The sequence below is a fragment of the Trichoplax adhaerens genome, genomic scaffold (assembly GCF_000150275.1).
Source record: "Trichoplax adhaerens TRIADscaffold_7 genomic scaffold, whole genome shotgun sequence".
NCBI lineage: Eukaryota > Metazoa > Placozoa > Uniplacotomia > Trichoplacea > Trichoplacidae > Trichoplax > Trichoplax adhaerens.
In genome coordinates, this window is record NW_002060949.1 from 2,658,031 (window position 1) to 2,679,456 (window position 21,426).

Sequence of the window (21,426 nt, forward strand, 5' to 3'; positions counted from 1 at the left end):
ACTGTACTGTATGACCTGGCGATGACTACTGTATTTGCACATGTGTCAAAATAAAGTTTTAACCTCGCCGTCAGTCTACAGTACTGTACTGTCCACGACACTTCAAGTGTACTGTACACTGTACCGTACCGTACCGTACTTGGAAGACCGCGGACCATGGTATAAAAAAGGCCCAAAGTGGAGTGGAAAGTGGACACAAGTTTGCCAAAGCAATCGATTCAATTCGAGGAAACTTTAGCCATTGAATTTATCTCAGCTTGTGGTAGCATTAACTATGGGTGTTGAATACGAAGTAACGAGGATTAAAAAACAATTGGAGAAGGCATTAAATCGTGAAATTGTGGTCAGTATTAGTTGCACATGAGAGTATGATTGATACGAATTTAGACTAGTATAGTCAATTTGTAGCCATTATTGTCTTGCATAGCTGCAAGGAAAGCATTCATTGTCAACTCAACTTTGAATCTCCATTCAATGCCAGGATAATGAATTTATATTGGATTTACTAACTAACCTGAAGGATTTAAAGATGACGTTAGAAATTTTACAGGTACAGTAATTCGATAATTTAGTAGAGTGCCTTTCGTTGATTTAGAATTGGCAGTACTGTAGCTTGAAACTGGTCATGTTCACCTTTGGTATACTTGTATGTTCCAATGCTGGTAGAAAACACGTGTGGGCTACCATGTTAACAACGTACGCAAGAAAGCTGATAAAGAAGTGGTTATCAATCTTGCAAAATCACTCATTAAAGATTGGAAGAGATTATTACCAGGTAGAACAGAAATTTTATTCGATTGGATAGGGTATATCCACATTACCATAGAAATATTAGATAAGGAAACGCATTTGCTGAAACAATGTTTACATGTTAATTTTCCATAATCGAATAATTTATTTTATTGTATTGACTATAAATTGGCCATGTCAAGACTCGAAAAAGAATGAAGCAAAAGATAAAACCGATAGCCGTCAAATGGATAAGGATAGTCAGGATCTTATCCAACAGTCGGAAATAAATCCTAGTCTAATGGTAGAAGAAAAAGACAACACGACCGTTCATCAAAGTCACAACAATGATAAGGATATGCAAGTTTTAAGTTCTGGCAATCCAACTAGAGACCTTAGTCGAAAACTTCTTATCGGTGCCCTTAGTCGCGACGGCTTGAATAAAGGTGATTAAAAGACAAAAGCGGGTAGACGAAGGGATGATAATTACATTCGTAGATTGCTATGCTTAGGGCAACAGTGCTTGATTTTAAAATACATAAATAATACGGTAGCCCTTTGAAGGATACTGCTCGACATGCAACCCTGTCAAGCAAAATTTTTTCTTACTTTATGTGACAGGTTACATTGATTCATTATAACGCAAAATGTTTTTGAAAATTTATATTTTTATTTCTCTTTAAGTACACAGCACCTATCCTAGTGTAGTCAGGAAAACTAACTAGTCCAACATTGCAAACAAATGATTAGCATCTAACAAATCGTATCTGTGCAGTGATAGCACCAACTTAACGACTATAATTAACTATAGAATTAAACTGAGTTCCTGCGACCTGGGATTTCAGTATCTATGCAGTCTTGAAATTTACCCTTACTAACTAATAATATGGAAATACTCTTTGCAGATAGCTACCATAAATTACAAACTATTCTTATCCAGTTCTAAAACTGTAGATTACAGAAGTGATATTTTGTATTTAAGCATAAAAGTAGTTAATATAATTTACGCAAGGATTGTTAAAATAGATAAAAAGTTCTAAACGTAAAATTAGCAACTCATTTCAACCTGAGTGCACTGCTGTAATTAATTAACCGTTAGTAGTATTAATTTTAGTCCATTGCTACTGTTAGTTCATCATTCATGTTTGAATTACGCCAATACTATACGTGAATACCAGGTATCGTAAGTGTTGTTACAATAATGCCGCAATAGTGCATGAACAGAGTTTGAATTAGCTACATTCCATAATATAATGGAATTGACTTGAAAGTACACACCTGTTTGACTTGCATGGCATAGCAAACATCTATCTCTCATTCGGTTAATAGTATTTCGTTTTACAGTAAATGATGAGTTTCTAACGAATTTACCTTTACAGATTCGGTGGATATTCCTGCGTTGGCCGCTGCTATTGAGGATTGTATCTTTTGATTGACAAATATTAGACACTAGCATAGGTGTATATATATACAATCAGTAGTATTAATTTCCATCATTTTAACGGAAGATTGTAATACAGACTACTGCCTTAACGAAATTCGATCTAGCCATTTTCAAAGAGTTAAAAGGTCCAAATATGAAATATAAAAATCGTGTTCGCAGTCGAATTTCAAACTTAAAAGACTCGAAGAATCCAAATTTGTGTCAGAAAGTCTTATCTGGTATTATCACGCCAGAACAGATTGCTAAAATGACCGCTGAGGTGATTTTGATTCGAAACTTATTTTATTGCTCGTTTTACGAGATACTGATTACATACTCTTGTTTCAACGGGAAAACTGCTTAATAACGATAGGAAATGGCATCTGATGAAATGAAGAAACTCCGACAAGGGTATGCCAAAGAAGGTATTCGAGATGCCCAGATGGCTGTCACTCAAGGCACAAAAACGGATTTACTAACTTGTGGCAAATGTCATAAAAAGAATTGCTCTTATAACCAGGTAATTCAGCCAAACTTTTAAATTTTATAATACTTAATGTATGTAGTAGATTAATAACTTTGCGTTATGCTACTAATTTATGACAATCAAACTTTAAGAATAATTTGTTTATTTTATCTAACCAGATGCAAACAAGAAGTGCTGATGAACCAATGACAACCTTCGTCTTTTGTCATGAGTGTGGACACCGTTGGAAGGTAAGAAATACAACAGTAATTTCAATCAATATTGATCTCCTTATGAGTTTTGAACAGTAAGGCTAATGTTGCAACATAACGCCTTTTTATATACTATAATGAATTTAATTGCTGTTAATATCAATTAATTATTTTTATTAAATCTCGTATATGTTTCATCAGTTTTGTTAAGGTAGGCTGGAACCTCTGCCGTAAATCAACCCAGTGGAATCAGCAGTCTAGACCCATAGTGTGTCCAGTAATAACTTGAATACATGGTATTGGTTACTCTTCAGTTGTTGGTCAGTTCTTACATGTCTTTATTTGGGATAGTGACTTAACTGAGCTATATCATACTATTATTAACATTCGTATTAAGTTATCAGCATTGTTATGAATACGATTTTTGTATATAAGTCAGACTTTACTGCTAATGGTTATTATAGTGTACAAAAGCTGAATAAATAAAATATATTAATGACTAAAAGATTTTCATATGCTGGATTTTATTATTATTGCTTTGTTCGCTAAGATTTTATATAGTTCAAATAGTGTACACTGTACACAAAAAGAAAGCAATATACGGCTGACTTAATATAAGCACTTCATGATCTGATGTGACTAGTTATTATTATGGAACATATTTATGTGAAGATAATAAGTGCCCCATTAAGCGTGAAGTACTTAGAGCATGTCGATAATTACCAGTGCAAGCTGTTATTAGGTCAGTTGTAGAAACTGTCTAAACTTTCTACTTGCCCGGAGTACTTTACCCACAATAGGCAAGGATTATTTAGAGTAAGATTTTAAATTTTTCCGTGCGAGGTACCCTGTTAATAACTAATCTTCCATCATAAGATAAAGAGGCAAATACCCAAGGATCTGAACATGACCAACATGACGCATATACACTATCTTCGTGTTCCTCATATGTTGCAATAATTCCATCTTTCGGTGGTTCTTCCTCCCTTTAGAATATTAAAAGCACAATTTATCAACTGTAGAATCACTAAGCAACTTACAGAAAGATAAAGAGATAATTTTACTAACAATACTGGCTTAACGTACTTATTTGAAGTTGATTCTTCGTCATCAATATCTTCGTACTGACCGAATGGCTCCGACGATAAAGATATTATGTTAAATAACATTACACGACTATCACTGCTTGACGATAGAACTAGTTGATCGTGGAAATGGTTGTAGGAGACCGACCAAACCCTGTATGATAAATTTCGTATTTGACAATGGAAAGATGCAGTATTCTATATCAACTGCTGATTAATCGTAAATTCAATCACATGTAAGAGTAAATAATGTACAATACTATATGTTACTCACCAATGAGAATGATTGGTTAGTTTAAGTAGAGGTTCCGTACTATTTCTGACATCCCAAAACTTAACTTGGCAATCATCTCCACATGATACTACATAGTAAGGTTTGTTGGGATTAAAATCTAGGTCCCGCACAAGTATTCCATGAGCATTTTCAATAGTATATGCTGGCCTAGATTTGGAATTATCACAATAAATATATTAATAAGATGAGTGAAACCGTAAATTATTGGAAAACATAAGGGCATTCCAATGTAGTAATAGCAGTAAAATATGAATGCATAAATTGTTAAGGCCAGTGCTGTATTACTTCATTGCTCTAAGATCCCAGGCCTTTATATTGGTATCGTAGGCACCAGCAACTTGAGTGCCGTTGTGGTGAGGATTCCAGGCAGCTGACGAAAAGCTTAAGTGACTCTTTTCACCTAAATCTATAACGTTTAAAACCTATCCAAACGGAATCATGAAGTAACAGGATTGTCAAAAACTATTGATTATAATTAGAGCCCCTATTAAATTTCGTCGTTTATACATCGAATCTGACCTTGGCAGAAGCGCTGGTGGCTACTTGAAAATCCCATATTTGTAAGTGCTGATCATGTACGCTCATGAGAGTAGATTTATCTTCGTTAGGATGCCACAAAACACTGTCAAGAGATCGCAATAGAGGAGTAATGGACGTAATAAGAAAGCATTTATAATGCATAATTATACTCTAGTCTCTACAGTAAATTTCGAAAACCTTTTTTCGATTTTACAACGAGACCTAGTTACGATGTATATGTGCATAATTAAATGTCGCTATCATTAATGTAAATACAGTATTGGAATTTACCTTTTCATATTTTCAATATCACTACTTAGGTGAAATTTAGGAACGAGAGGTGGAAAACTCATACCGGCAGTACTATGACGGGTATTGGTAGGACCTCCTAAATCTGAATCCATCGAATATTGAGCAGTGTGGCTAGATGGAGTTTGGGGTTGTACAGGTGACGTCGGTACTTCATCATCAGTTGGTATTTTCCATGCCGTAGCATGCCTATTAGTTTTGCTACCATTAACTGTCAGACAAAGCAATAAAGAAATATTTTATTACACATAGAAATGTTTTAGTCCCAATGATTTCTAAACGTCTTTGATAGCAGCATTATTCAGTAAATATTTCTAAGAGAACTCACGTCTGTCATAACAAGTTAGTAAAATTTCTTTATCTAGAGGGCAAGAGCTAATATGCCTAAGCAAACGTAATAACACGTTATAAGAGACTCTGGAATTCACAAAGCTTAGGTTAATTAATATCACGGTATATTATCCTTTAGTACGCTGCAATTTTGTACTTGCGTCGATGTAAGCATTTGCAAATTGTCACTGCATGATGCTTGGGGTATAATAGTTTTATGCTTTCAATTTATAAATACTGTAATGCTGTATTATACGTTTGGATACGAGTATATGTATGTTTAATCTTACCATACTTCCCCAATCGGATGAAGATAGACATTACTATTTATAACGTTATTTTCCTCATCGAATTCTATTAAATGGACCTTTCACAAATATTAAAATAAAAAAATGATTAACGATAAGTAATCAAAACGTATCCAATAAACTTTTACATCTTTTAACTACAGGGTGGACTGCATTATATTACAGTATATCCTTTCTTGTCTTTAAAGTCAGGAATTCATAAACGATATGGCAATAGCAATTACCTGATTATCATTTTTAAACGATTGTGTTCCTACTAGAAATTGAATATGATCAATATCACCTACTACAGCACACAAGGCCCGCGCCTGTAAATAAAACAACAAGAACGTTAACATATTCACCTTGATATTCAAATTATTTACAGTAACATGACCATTTGCATCTTCTCCATACGAGTATACCACGTATTTATTTTATTTATCTATAAAGCTGTACTGACTATTTAATATAGTTCAACAGTGAAGAGATGAACATGCCAACATAGATCAATATTTAGTCTTTAAAACGTTAAAGTGCTGCTATCATACCTGAAATTCTAAGCCATAAATTACTGCGGAATCGTCGTCCATATTGGTCTATACTGTACCGTACACTATATAGTATACACTCACTATACTGTACAGTACAATAATGATGTACGTGAAGTAGCATTCTCTTTAACGCATGCGTAAAGATTGACATTTCGCCAGCCGACAACACTATGTGCATAAAGGGCAAGGACACGTCCGGTGTCGTACAGTCTGTACCGAGTGTGCAATACTCTTACTGTAGTCTACCATAGAACAGTACAGTACTGTAGTGTACTGTATGTGTCACACAAGTCACACTAACTTTGAGATACTGTATACAGTAATACTCAAAGATTTGAAGTCAATCTAAATCTGCTTCCGAATTTTATAAATAAATTAAATCAAATAACCCCACAAATACTCCGACAGAGTTCATCAAGATTAACAAGAACTTGTAAAAGTAGTCCTACTGTATTGCCATCGCTCTGTGAGGATTCAACAAGTTACTTCTCCGGTGCAGAATCAGCCTCAGATTCAGGGCAATGGGGGGGGGGGCATCGTCATTCGATCAGAGTGGAATGCAATTTTGACTGATTTTGTTTCACAGCGACTATTGGGAAGCTAGTAATCATTATATCATTGTCGCACTAATTTCAAGCATCAATCAATAATACAGTAGATCTGATATCAAGTTCTACGCGCATAGTAGCAACGTGGTAATTTGTTACTGTAAATTTTCAATTACATCCTAATTCCAGTATCAATAAACGAATATGCTTACGTAAATATAGAGGCTAAAGGAAGTACGCGTAGCTGTCCTTCATGAAATCAATCTTTATGATAGTAGGCTTGTCGAGAGTATTAATTATGTAGCTCTAAGGTTACTAACGCAGTAAAATTATAATTTGAATTACGTAACTCCTTACTTGAACATGACTATTCTAGAAAGTACTGCTGATATACATTTACTCTGCTTTCATAATTTTTCCGTGACATCAAATATGCAGGATATCAAGCGCTATTCTATTGCTACGAATTGAGTAGTTTTGATGATATTACAGTTAGAACCAAACACAAATAGGGACTAAACAATCTAAACCCAGTTACAGAGCGCAAAGTAGTAGATAATCCATATATGTAGAATTAACAATCTACTTTTAAAGTACATTACATATTGTAATTTAGTATTGCCATAGATATAAAGAAAACTTGTCAGAGCAACGAGCACTTATTATCTCATTTAGGATAATTTGTCAGCGTACAGCATGAATCAGGACAAATATTCTGTAATACCTAGTTGTGGCGTAGATACATGGAATATCAATTTTAATTAGTTTACTAAGCGGCTTGGCAGTTCATACAGTACATATATAACTTGCAGTATATTTAAAATTAACACATGCCTCTGCAACTTATGCATAACTTTAGTTTTTGCTACATTGGTATATTCTAGAAGAACCCTTATACGTTACATTACATATGACCACTTGGGCAAAATGATATCGGTAAGTTTGACACGATACCTGCTCGCAAATATTAACATTATTTCCGTTTATGTCGTTGTCAAAGATGTACAACATTACTTTTTGACTTTAATTCAATTGCTTTTATGCCTCTAAAAATCATTTAAATAGACTTAAATTAATTGCTTGTGCAGATCGTTGAGGCGTTTGTAATGCAATCGTGCGAATAAAATTATATATCGAAATTATTGATATGCATAATAAGAACCTACAGTCATGCGAGCTAGGATGTATCAAACATGGCAAAGGTGTATAACTTTAGATGACATTAGTCTATTTGTGATGATGATTTACTGCGATTGTTTACGAATAAAAACTCAATATATATGTAGAATTCATATAAAGCCTTTATTCCTCAAGTAAGTTAATTTACAATTAGTTAATTCACAACTTAACCAATTTTCTATAAACGGATATATTTAGAGGATTTGGAACTCTAGTATTGACTTCTATTATCAAAAGTTAATTTGATGATAATAGCCTTTGTTAAGATATTAGTTTTAAGAAATTTTTTATTTTGAATTCTAATTCGTATCTCTAAAGGTCATCAATCCATGGTGATTTTAATTATTTTGATATCACGCTGATTATATTGTAACATATGTTAATTTAGCCGCGAAGAAAAACAATGACATCTTGTGAATGCCCTATAAAATTTATCAAGGACGTAAATGAATGTAACTCCTTCCAATTTAACGCAATTAGTATCAAGCCAGCTAAATTAATTTGATATTAATAGGAGAGCAGTGACAGCTTTAAATAAAAATAAGTTTTCTTTAAAATGGACAACTATTCCTTATAGATATAAGTATTGAATTCCTATAAAATTCGAAATTGTGTATCACGTATCATCTATAAATACGTATGTATTATTGATGAGAACTTTTCAAAATACAGTCAATACATAGCATGGAATATGTTAATTTTCACGAATAACATACCGCCTCATAGCAATGTGTGCAGATGTATTGTCCAAGGCTAAAGTTGGGCTATATTGTTATATTGTTGTAGATGGTTTCTATGGAAACCACGCTGCGCAATGAGAAGGATTGAAGAATTTGTACCTAATAAAATCGATCTTATCCTGACATTGTATTGCTAACTCCTACATTATAACAAGTACAATTTACGTTATTTGTCGTTTCATAATTAAAGGTTTGTCAGTTTGCTGTGATGCACAGCTGCAATGATTTCATTGCAATAGGTACATCACTTTTCGTATGTTCTATGCTGACACAGTTTGAGAATAAAATTGGATAGGAATCGCTGCAAAATCTTGTAATAATTTGCGAAAAAAACGCTGTAAGTATTGCATATGACGCCTGTTGATTAAACTAGCTATATCACGTAAACGTTGTGTGCGATAGAAGCTGTGATTACACTAGCTATTTTCTGATTAATATATTTAGATAAATGAGGCATTGTCTGTTTAGCTTGTTTTAAGGAAATCTTATATTGATTTTTATCGATTTAAGGTAATAAACGAAAAGCTGGTCAAATAATTCGATTGAAAGGTAGAAATTATAAAAGACTTCATACACCTTTAGCAAGGATAGTGATCAACTAGAATGGACATGGAAGGAGAAAATTCTGAACAAGAAAAAGAAGAACAAAATATAGAGACAGGAAATTCGAACAAACAAAGTGATCAACGAAGCCCACATGACAGTAATAATATAGATAATCATGATGCCAATAGTATTGATAGAAGACAATCATCAATAGGAGAAGAAAGTTCCCTATCTGATAAGGTTTCTAATCTTGATGAAAAAGATCAAGCGGATGATCAAGGTGATAACGTTAAAGAAAGTAGTGATGAAAGCCCAGAAGAAAAGGCAGATGAAGAACAGAAAATAAAAAGTGTAGATGGAAATGATGCTCTTCAGAATGGTATTAATGCCGAACAAGACGATGATAAAAATAGCCAAGAAAAAACTGATAGAGTGAATCATGGCATGACGAACGGGGATAGAGAGGAACCTACTAACGATCAGCAAAATGACCATGGGACAGATGTTAAAAATGACGATGGGCAACAAATTGGCCAACAGGATCAAACAGCAGAAGCTGATAAACCACCGGATGGAAGTGGTCAAGTGTCAAAACCTAAACGCAAGCGACGACGGAATATCTTCATTTCGTACAGTTTAGATGCACCATTTACTGAAAGAAAGTTGGTTGCAGAGACCGTTAAACAACTAAAAGAACTCGGTTTTCATGAAGATCTATGGTATGATAAAGATGAAATTGAGATAGATTCGCCATTGTGTTTTTCAATTAGGATGGAACAATCTGAGCGTTGCAAAGCTGCAGTATTATTTCTTTCGTCAAGTTATTTTCATTCACGAGCATCATTTTACGAATATAACACCTTAATTCAGCGACATCGTTTAGCAACAACACAGGCTACGCCATCTGACACCAGACCAATTAAATTATGTGTTATCATTTGCGAACCGTTTAATTTCCCGAACGATATTAGTTATATTTCATCAGATCAAGTTATTTTGCGGTTAGATGGCAATTCTATGTCGAGATTAAGCATAGCTGAAAAGGCATCTGCTGCAATTGGGACCTTGACTAAAGTTTTAGAACCATTTTGTTCGGGTATAGCAACTCGTTTACCTACGCCACCTTCACGGCATGGCCTGTCAGACAGCTATAAAGTAACTAAATTATTAAAATGGTCAGTCGACGACGTTCAGGAGTGGCTAACAAGTTTGCAAATTCATGAACGCTATATGATGACATTTGAAGAGTATCGCATCGATGGTTACTTGCTAAGTTGTTTAACAGATGATGATCTCATCCAGCAATTCGGCATAGATAGTCGAATAACAAGGAAAAAATTACTACAAAAAATACGAGTGGAATTAGAAAACGAAGTTAAATCGCCAAATAATTGGTATTTACGATGGCATTGGGCTAGAATACGAGATAATAGTGTTTATATAATTTACGATCCGATGGACAAAAAAGTTGTTCGTTCACTAGTTGAGGATTTATCGAAAAAGCATTATCAGGTATTGCATTAGTGATCTAAGTGCGTCTCATTTACGTACTACAGTAATAACAGTTTTAATTAAATATCTTTATCATGGTTATCACTATATAGAAGTAACATTGGCCATTATACAGTAGTACAGTAATATAGTTTTTATTCTTATTCAATGCCATAATTATTATCAGTTTATTTCTGATTGATAGCGTATACGTTTTTCTTAGAAATATTTATATGTTTAGTAATTATTATCTGCATCCCCAATTTTAGATACTGGCCCATGATAAATTAGGGCGATCGAAGGAAGAATTTATTCGTTTTAATGGTCACCGATTAGCCGTATCCAAGCATGTTGTAATTGTATTGACAGCTACATCCGCAGCATCACCATTTGTCTATCAAGAAGTATTATTAGCCGATTGGTTGGGCAAAACACCAATCTCTATGGTTTTTCATAATTGCTATAACAACATGAAATTATCATTACGGTCAATACTAAATGATCGCTCTGCGGTTGATTTCCAACATACTCCGTATAATGATGCTATGGATGTCTTATTTTTCAAATTACATTCTGGTTCACATCTTCATGGCGTTTACTTACAGCAAGACTACATCGAACGAGTTAATGATAATATGAAAACGCTACAGTCGATAGGATCGCCAGGTAAGCTTATGATACTAGGTAATATACGTCAAATCATCACGTCAGAGGAAATATTGCTTTTACACTAAATAAATATCTGACTAATATGTGCTGATTGATTAATTAATTAAGACCTTTCCTTAACTTTATTAGAAGGTCAATCATTTACAGACAAGGATCCGGTTGTTTTTATATCGTATCAATGGGATAGCCAGTCTAAAGTAGTACTATTGAAAGAACAATTGGAAGCAAATGGTATTCCTTGTTGGATAGATAGGCCGAATATTACAATTAATAAGAATCAGATGTCCTCGCATACAGGACATAATAGAACATCCGGTAAGAACATAAAGTTGCCTTTGTTTTTAGATTTCTTTCTGATATTGCAATGTTGAGGTATCTTTTGATTTCAGCTATTTATGTAGCCACTTACTAGAACCTATTAGACTATGTCGTTAATTTAGTATATATATATTACTTTATAATTGACAATATAACGGAGCTTAACGATGATTTCTTTTGAACATGAACTAGCTTTAATTAGAAATACCATACGGTAGTATTTAGAAATATTTTATGTAATCTCTTAGGATCGTGGGATACAGTCTTTTATATTATCCGAAAAATTAAGCAGTATTTTATTTATTAAAGTCACCTACCAGCCTATTATAAAAAGTGAAAGTGATCACGATACATAGTAGAGAAGCATTTGCTATATAAGCTTAATTTAGCATTAGCGTATTGCAAAGTACAGTATTGTTACAGTAGTGCTCAGGTATAACTCATAGTTATCTTATTGTTCATGCTACGTTGCTAAACATTCAATACAGTCCATAATTATGGACCATACTGTACATTTATCAGCTAGGATTCAATGTATTGCATGTATTAGTATATCTGGAACAAAAAGCAGCCTTAAATATACTTAAAAGCCTAATAAACTCGGTTCTATTTCATGAATAGGTATGGCATCCTCTCTTTCCAATAACATGACAAATATTGTGACAGATACTATTCAAAGTGAAATTCAAAGAGTCATGAAAAACTGCAAAGTAGTACTTTGCTGCATGACACCTAAATATACGAGATCGGATAATTTCTATAAAGATTTGGCATTAGCCGATTCTCTTTCCAAGCCAATCTTGCCTGTAATGTTACATTTTATGCCATGGCCGCCAGAAATTGCTGCACTTCATCTTCGTAAAAACCTGGCTAGCTTAGAATATATCGATATTAGCAGTGAGAAATTATTTAGAAGAAATTTTGCTACCGTAATTAACCAAATTCAGCGCCACCAATCACAAACTATGGCGGTACCAAAACTGCCACCACTGAAATAATGCAGTGCGAATTTTAAATGTATGAATTTTTCTAATAATTATTTTGAATACACATTATGTTCGACATTATTTTATTTCTATATAAAGACTTTAATGTATACTGATTACTTGTATCAGAAACTATCAAGAGAGTAGCTCATACTAATATCTAAGCTAATTTGCTGAAACTTAGTTATAAATTTTATATTGGAATATGGCGGAAAATAGCTAATTCCGGATTTAAAAATTAAAGTCAATATTGCATTATAATTTTTTTGATAATACTAGTAATGCATAATAGAAATTTTGAGAACACTTTTTGTATAGTGAAATCCAAGTTATGTTTTAACATTTCAAGTAGTAAAATATGCATATCTTACTCGAAGAGATTATTATTGGAGATTGCTTAGACACTACCATATGTATTAACCTCATCCCAAGCTTAAAAATAACAATTTAATATTACACTACATTGTATATAAATTATTTTTAATCATGTTGCTACATTAAATTTATAATATTTCAAGCGCTGTATAATAAACTAGTACTAAACTTAGTAAATGCACTGAATCAGATAGGGTTTATTTTGCTTCGACGTTAGTATTGAGAAACAGGAAAATAAAATGGTTACAGCTCTCTACAAGTGTTTAATCATATGACATTGATATTTAATGTATCGCATACATGTATTAATGGAAGCATGAAATTCCTTTAGGCTTCACTTAGAGCGTTAGCTTAGGACTGTACATTTACCAGTTATAATATTACTTGATCACTCTTTTTGCATTTTTATCTTAAATCCTGTTACTTATGTATGAATCTATGATTTATTTATCATTAAGATTATTAGTTTATAGTATTAGATTTATAGCTTATTGATTCCCTTTAGCAAATGCTATATTAAGTTTAGTTTTTCTTCTACATTATCTACTAGTATCAATAATTTAGAATATTTGTTGAATGCTAAAATGTTCACTGAATTTCTAACATGACTCTTTAAGAACCAATCACAATTAAGTAGGCTAAATTTCTCCGAATGCTTTAATTTTATACCATCAACAATTTTATATTTTAGTTGAAAAAGAGCGTTTTATTGAACGGAATGATAGATACATACAGTTATATTAATAGATTTATGTATTTGCTACACTTCCTTTAAGATATCTATTTAGTACAATTTAAATTAGGCTTAGACAATATAGAATCCTATGATACATTAATTATAATCCATAGAGTACTGTATCTTAGCTTCATTTAAAAATGAAGTACGCGTAGGTTGTACTTAAAGATTGTAGGGATCGTAGGTAACCCAATGAGCGGTATCTCGTTTTGATTTTGTTGGTCCACTCTTAGTGAAAATGGATTTAAAAGTTTTCGACTTTGGTTTTAAGTCATTCTTATCCATGATATCTTTTGTAGCACTAGCAGCACCATAAATAACAGCGTCGTTAACGTTACTATTGATTTTTCGAACTTTAGGCGTGATTTTATCGGAATTCGAAGGAGTTTTAGTAATGGGCTTATATAACGAGGTTGGGTCAACTTCCTGAATTTTTCGTTTCTTCAACTAATGAAAATATAGATGGCTAGATTAGTTGAATTACTTAATTCCATGCAACAGCTTCTATATATTGCAATGGATGTAGATAACATCAAAGTATCATTATGATTAATTTAAGATATGCAGTATAAAAATTTTTTACCTTTTCTTTTTTAGCAGCTAATCGTCTCTCTTTCATCTTGCCATGAAGCTTTTCGACATCATTTTTGTCTCCATTAATGACAATAATATCATTATCATCGTATTCTTTGTTACACTATCCATAATAGAAAATTAAAGCAAGAAAGTAGTCTTTCGCTTAGAAATAAGGATCACAAGGTGTTACAATGATAAATAATAGATATGAATGTAGCCATCAGTGTTACAATATGTATTACCGATGGACACTTTTTAATTGGAATTTCTTTCAAGGCACGTTCTGATAAAACACAGCCACAATTCCATAGAAAGCAAAATCTGAATAAAATCAAATTAATTTAAAAGGCGCAAAATTAGCATTATATTAAGTATTTTTAATAATACAGTAATTTATATATTTAATACCGATATCTGCCATTCATTTCAAACCCAACTACCGGACAGATGAACTCTGAATCTTGATGATCATAATACGAATCGGCTACCCAACGCTTAGAATCATTCTCGCTATAAGCTGGATTGATTGCTAGCTTTAATTCTTTTACATCCTAAGGATTATATAAATTGCAATGCAACGGCTTTAATTCACGAGTTCATCATGGGTGACCAAATACAATATACTGTAGGTGCGTATACATTGTAGATATCGTTTAGAATTGAGATTAATTAGGTGTATATCAGTGTACGTAAGTATAGTATATGTGCTAAAAATTTAACAATTTTATAAATCATCGCATAGGAACAAACCTTTAAACCACGAATGTGAGGGCAGTTATCAGAACTTTCTTTATCTAGTAGGTATTCAATAATGGCGTCTTTGTTATACAATCTGTAATTAAAATGGAGTTATCATGACCATTTGGGTTTCATAAATAGGCTTGATACCAACAAGCAACAGCACATATACCCAGCAATGCGTAGAGTATATCGTAAACATACGATTTACTGAAGAGTCATTATCATCACGGTAGAACAGCGGTAACTAGTTTAAATTGCCTATTCTTATTATGCTACAGAAATGTTTACTAGTGTATTTGTACCGGCTAGCTATATTCTGATTGCGATATATGAAATAAACCGAAGATACTATAATAACAAAACAGTGATATTTATGCTTTGCACTTCGGGTTCAACCCGATTTGTACTGGAGTTCGCTGCAACAATGTAATACGGCATAAACACAGAGGTACAATTTGATAAGGGATCAGTTTGTTGTAAACTAAGCCAAGAGTATTTTAGAATTTCACTAACTTCCACGATAATTTTGTAATGATAGTCTACAGTACGCATTGCATTGCAAGATTCTACAAAACTTGTATATGTATGCATCTAGTTGGCAATGCGTTAGCGTATATAGCATACTTTCCAAGCTCACATCCAACCATTGGCAGCTGCAGGTGTTGCTGTGTGATTGTACAATGACGCCATCGCGCTTGTAGCTCGTAGTCTTTCTCAACCTAGAGTCCATTTTTATCGCCATTAGTACGTTATAAATTAATTAATCATTCAGTCAAGGTCTCGTCTGCAGTAAGTTGTACAATCTCGCTTACAGTATACCAAACTGGTAAGATACTATATCTTAATCCAAGTACGTTATGGATAAGTAAGAGGCTATCCTACCTTTTCGGGTTTCTTTTTAGTTTTCACCAGTTCACCTCGACGTGGTATGGAGCCACCATCATTTCCCATCTTGTTTCCACCAAGCTTTAAGTCTGCTAAAGATGCAGTTAGGAAAAAAGGAAGAAATAAAATGATAGAAATTGGCGTACTAATGATAAGTTCTAAACAGTAATATAATAACGGGCATACAGAACAGTATAGCGTGGAATCGTATTACCGTGCAGTACAGTACAGTACAGTGTACAGTACGTCACATACTGTACAATACAGTAGTATGTACTGTAGTAACTTGTAACCTCGTTTGCAAATGTCAATTACAGTAGTGTAATCTCGTTCCGTTCCATATCGTACCGTTCCATATCGCACCGTTCCGTACCGCATTGTTCCATACCGCACTGCAAATTGCAATGCACGCTCTAAAAGCTGTAATCACAGTTCTGTACATACTATACTGTACTGGAGCGTGGGTCTAAAGCTAGTGAGTACTTACTTACTGAGTAGTCCAGTACTATACAGTGTACTGTACCATCGACTGCAGTACTACACTAGAAGAAGACTTGGACTTGACCTGACTGTCAGGCCTAAGTCGGTCTGTCTGTCTTGGACTGATTAGTGATCACTCGCATCGCATCGCACGGAAGCAGATTCTACAGTATCTACTGTACAGTGTACTGTACAGTGTACAGTACAGTACTAGAAGAAGACTTGGACTTGACCTGACTGTCAGGACTAAGTCAGTCTGTCTGTCTTGGACTGATCACTGATCAACTGATCAGTGATCACTCGTATCGTACAGTACGGAAGCAGATTCTACAGTACCGTATCTAATGTACAGTGTACAGTATAGTACTGTACTCTAGATATCTACTGTATTCGTACTGTACAGTACTGTACTGTAGATAGTATCGTCAAGAAAAAGGTAAACAATCTGCGGTGTCGATTCCGACGACCATCGGAAAATCATCTTCATATAAACAAGTTATCTGTGAGATTTTATTAAGCATCAAGGGCGCTGATGTGCTGCACCGAGAGGTATTTAGAGGCCGATAAGGTACGAATTCAATGGACTTGAATAAATGAAATGGCTAAAATTCAAGCAACCCTCGCTATATTTAAACCAGATATAATGTTACATCCATCACGAGTTCAGGTACTACGTTGATCGTCTAGCCGATTCATGAATTACTCTAGAAATAAATAAATAATACATTAATATACCACCAGTATAATATACTGTACGTGCACAACGAATGAAAAAGGACTACCCGCGGTAGTTTCTGTCTTTCTGATTAGTTTATGAATCTCCTGTAATCGCTGATGTGATGTATATTATTATTGCTTAGAACAAGTTGATTCAACTTCGCTAGTTGAGATGGTGAATAAATGATTGCTTGCTTTTGTTTCGCGCTTTGAACTTTCCTTAGCTATTGCTCTAGCATCTAGTAAATAATGATCAACTTGGCACGCTACTGTAATTTGTTTTTTATCACGAAACGAATACTGCATACCACTGTTATTGTACTAGTACGTACATACACTCGTACTCCTGCTTTTGCTTAGTACAAATCGTATTCACTATCATCTTCAATAAATTTTCAATCTTTTCACATCGCCTTGCACTCGACCATGCATGGATCGTGCCGTGCCTATTTCTGGTGACAATAGGTATGACTCGTGTCGGAAGCTATACTGTACGTATACCACTGAACTAAAATCTCCTGTTACAATATCGATATTTGATATAGAAAATTCAGCAGCTGATAGAAAAGAATGGAATAAAAGTTTTTCGAAAAAAACCTTTAACTATGGACGTAAATACAGCTGAAAAGTTTTACGGTGAACACCAAGGTAATCACCAATAACGTCTACCTGCTGTACGTTTATGCTACCAATATTGTATCTTCACGAAACTATATCATTGGACAAAATTTACAATTACCTTCCAGCCCTACATTATATAATTTAAACCGTAAATCAACTTATCTGTATGGTTGATGTTGCACTTTAGGTAAATTCTTTTACCCTCGTTTAGTGAACCTAATGACAGGGTAAGAACAAGTAAATATTTCATAAATACATTTGTGCATATTTTTTTGCGGTTAGTGATGTTTCGTAAGTATTGTTCCTAGAATGAAGTATTAAACTGTAAATATTATCAATATCATTAGTTTATAAGCGCTGCTGTTAATATGCCATAAATTTCTTGCATTTATTAGTACAATCTTTCTATTATCAATTGTACTATGAATCTTATGATTATTTGAATTATTTTATCACTTTATGATCTTGGTTTCAAGTGGACCAGCAACTATTGCCATTTTAGTTGGTAATAATGCAATTACTCATTGGAGAGATTTAATTGGACCTTCACGTTCTCATCGGTAATTTCCATACTTTTTATCTGCTATGTTATTGTATTACGTACATACTTTTTACATTGATTGTACGTTATTCATTCATTTAACGTCAAATCTGTTAGAGCGAGAAGTAGTCACCCATCTACTATTCGAGCTATTTATGGCTTAACGGATACAAGAAATGCCGTTCATGGATCAGGTCAGTCATCAGACCCATAATTCGCACTTCTTTTTCGCCTTTATAAAATATAATTAATATTCATAATTATATTAATAAAATTTTTAGATTCAGTAGAGTCGGCTGCTAGAGAAATCCAATTTTTCTTTCCTGAGCTCGATTATGACGATTGTGTTAAACAGTGTAAAACGTAAAGCCTAGCCCTGAAGACTATTCCTAAAAGCTAACTATTAGTGCTGATTGTGTTAGGTGTAAACTTCAAGTATGCATATTAATTTACATGTACTAGTATTATTAATTATAAGTTATTATTCTCTCGTTTTCCGTTTTAATAAGCGTTATCCATTTATTATTTCTAATAGTAACTCATGCAAAGAGTACTTCTATTACTACGTATAGATACTTTCTAAGAAATTGTTGCGAGCTCTGAAAAAAGACAACGCAATATTCATATACAGATTATTTGATAGCAATATCGATGGAACCTATTCTGTTACTTGCAATAATTTGATTTGCTGCAGCTGATGTACCTGATCTATAGCTAAAATTAGGTGATTTTATTTCGTTTGTTTGCAGTTAGACTGCCTCAAAATGTATTACACACAAGTAATTCTATTCTAGGTAAACGGAAGAGATGACAATATTTTATAACTATTATTTTTATGAAAAATGACGACAATTAAAATTCTATGTTACTGGCCTAAATATTAGGCTATACGCTTTAAGCTTGGTGCACCCTTGAAATGAACAAGTACCAATTTATGCACTAAATTAATATTATTAAGTATCGTAATTTTTGACATTAATTATATAATTATTGAGGGTGTTTTGAATTAATAGTGCGAAATCAAATGCGTATATACTCATATTTAGACTTGCTATTAGAACTATAAAACCAATATGATAATTGCCAGATCTAAAGGTCGCCATGCAACCTTTCCACCGAGAAAAACTTCAGTAAATAAACAATGTCATCCACTAGAATCGATTCCTTGCATAATTAATTATCACCTGAAATAGAGAAAACTTATTATTTTACTGTGCTTTGTCTTTTCGGCTGTCTAAAGATTAATTCTCCAGCTGTGATAGTATGTTATATAATAGAGTTAGCTATTAGAGATAGAATAAGTATGTTTGCGAAATGACATTCTATCCTGGTACTGAAATATCTACCAGTATGTCTATTAATAGCAATATACATTACCTTACAATAGTAGGCAGTGCAGTATATTAATCACTGTTAAAGAAGCTAATATTTCAGTATCCACGAGAGCGAGGTACGAGAAAGGAGCATATTCGCGTATAAAGGCCTAAGGTTTACAAATCATCACGTCAACTATGTCAAAATCAGTTATACGAAAAATCATTAAAACTGATACAGTTCCACCACCGGTTGGTCCTTACAAGTAGGTTTTCAAGACTTAATATGGTGTATACTGTACAGGAAGGGCCTATGCAATATTTTATTGCCGTATCATGAATGACAAGCGTTATATGTAGATATTTAGACAAAACTAGTATGAAGAATTAGCTGATCATAGTGAGTGGCAGCAATATTTTAATACTATGGATTGTGTAGTTAGACTTACTGAATCGGCTACCGAGCATACGTACTTAACTGATACCATACTTAATTTTTGATTATAGCCAAGCGGTTATCTGCGACAACGTTATGTACATTTCAGGACAGCTAGGTGTAGATGCCAAGGTTGGAATTTTAAGAAATTTAATAGCATCTGAAGTTATTTTTTACATATTGATTGTAGCTATTTCTCTGATATTAGACTAATAAGTTTGCGAGTGACAATGTTGAAGATCAAGCCAATCAGGTAAATAAATTTTACTTAGCTTTAAATAATATCACTGTAAAGCTATAGCATTGTTTTAAATCTGTAATCTTATAGTATGAGTTCAAATCTATTTAGGCCTTGCTAAACATTGGGGGTATTCTACGCGCTGCTGGAATTACTTATAATAATGGTTAGCTTCTAAGAATAAATTTTAACTAAAATAAGTTTAAAGTAGGTCATCGATAATATAATTTACATTTAACGACAATAATGTAAAAAATCAATATTTCTCACTGGCTTTGATAAATTGAAATTTATTGCGAACTAATCCTACTTTATGTCCTTTCGTAGTTGTAAAAGTTACCGTGCTGCTTACCAATATGGATGATTTCGCTACAGTTAATGGGATTTATACTAAATGTATGTATGCTTTCATCAATGATAGTACTGCCTGTTAACATTTATTCTACGATATAATTACCAGATTTCAGCTGTTAATATTTACCTTTCTCTATATTGAACCAAATACCGTTCATTAATAGTTAAAGATAGTATAGTAGTCTTTTCAAATACGTTTATCATGTATGTAAGGTAAATTCTAACTATAAAATATCACAGGATCAAATTGTTATAGGATATTTATAAGCAGATACGAGATTAGTAGAAAATAATAAACTGCTGCAATATATAATTTTACTAATGGAGCTAGTGTTATGTTTTAACATTTAACTAGTTTTTAAAAGTAATTATCCAGCTAGAGTGGCATATCAAGTTTCCAAACTCCCCAAAGTAAGAGAAAATTTGAAACACATTCATTTTCTTACGTATCGTATTATGATATAAACTTCGGCCATAGGGTAACTAACCATCGAATCATTATCATCATTTTTAACAGGGTGCAAAAGTTGAAATGGAAGCAATAGCAAGCACTGCAGAGATTGTGGACGATCAAGTTAAAGCTAAGCTTTAAATACCAGATTGAAAGTTGCTTTAATTTCTCCGTTGATGGAGGAGAACATGAAATGAGAAAAAATGTTCGACTGGTTTATGATTGCAGTCGTAATTTTTATTTTTATTCCATTCATACTGCTGTAAAATGACACAA

At 33.3% G+C, this 21,426-nt stretch overlaps 5 protein-coding genes across 5 annotated transcripts; 3 read left to right on the forward strand and 2 right to left on the reverse strand.

Annotated features, from left to right (window-relative positions):
- Positions 1 to 274: 274 nt before the first annotated feature.
- TRIADDRAFT_58083 (uncharacterized protein) lies at positions 275 to 3,189 on the forward strand (the record flags this gene model as incomplete). Its single annotated transcript, XM_002113998.1, has 8 exons — positions 275 to 343; positions 482 to 550; positions 667 to 775; positions 933 to 1,175; positions 2,278 to 2,432; positions 2,526 to 2,672; positions 2,798 to 2,869; positions 3,145 to 3,189. The coding sequence occupies 8 exons, from the start codon at positions 275 to 277 to the stop codon at positions 3,187 to 3,189; spliced, it is 909 nt and encodes a 302-aa protein (XP_002114034.1).
- A 452-nt stretch (positions 3,190 to 3,641) lies between these two features.
- Positions 3,642 to 6,248, reverse strand: TRIADDRAFT_27591 (uncharacterized protein; the record flags this gene model as incomplete). Its single annotated transcript, XM_002114320.1, has 10 exons — positions 3,642 to 3,816; positions 3,899 to 4,069; positions 4,190 to 4,357; positions 4,496 to 4,632; positions 4,730 to 4,900; positions 5,176 to 5,249; positions 5,367 to 5,422; positions 5,659 to 5,735; positions 5,901 to 5,984; positions 6,207 to 6,248. 10 exons carry the CDS (start codon positions 6,246 to 6,248, stop codon positions 3,642 to 3,644), a joined length of 1,155 nt encoding a protein of 384 aa, XP_002114356.1.
- A 3,031-nt stretch (positions 6,249 to 9,279) lies between these two features.
- Positions 9,280 to 12,698, forward strand: TRIADDRAFT_58085 (uncharacterized protein; the record flags this gene model as incomplete). Its single annotated transcript, XM_002113999.1, has 4 exons — positions 9,280 to 10,734; positions 10,983 to 11,379; positions 11,512 to 11,697; positions 12,322 to 12,698. 4 exons carry the CDS (start codon positions 9,280 to 9,282, stop codon positions 12,696 to 12,698), a joined length of 2,415 nt encoding a protein of 804 aa, XP_002114035.1.
- Positions 12,699 to 13,959: 1,261 nt separating this feature from the next.
- TRIADDRAFT_58086 (uncharacterized protein) lies at positions 13,960 to 16,065 on the reverse strand (the record flags this gene model as incomplete). Its single annotated transcript, XM_002114321.1, has 7 exons — positions 13,960 to 14,244; positions 14,381 to 14,494; positions 14,616 to 14,694; positions 14,806 to 14,924; positions 15,124 to 15,205; positions 15,739 to 15,833; positions 15,997 to 16,065. The coding sequence occupies 7 exons, from the start codon at positions 16,063 to 16,065 to the stop codon at positions 13,960 to 13,962; spliced, it is 843 nt and encodes a 280-aa protein (XP_002114357.1).
- A 1,012-nt stretch (positions 16,066 to 17,077) lies between these two features.
- TRIADDRAFT_58087 (uncharacterized protein) lies at positions 17,078 to 18,725 on the forward strand (the record flags this gene model as incomplete). Its single annotated transcript, XM_002114000.1, has 6 exons — positions 17,078 to 17,146; positions 17,742 to 17,844; positions 18,005 to 18,044; positions 18,294 to 18,377; positions 18,476 to 18,552; positions 18,640 to 18,725. 6 exons carry the CDS (start codon positions 17,078 to 17,080, stop codon positions 18,723 to 18,725), a joined length of 459 nt encoding a protein of 152 aa, XP_002114036.1.
- Between the last annotated feature and the right edge of the window lie 2,701 nt (positions 18,726 to 21,426).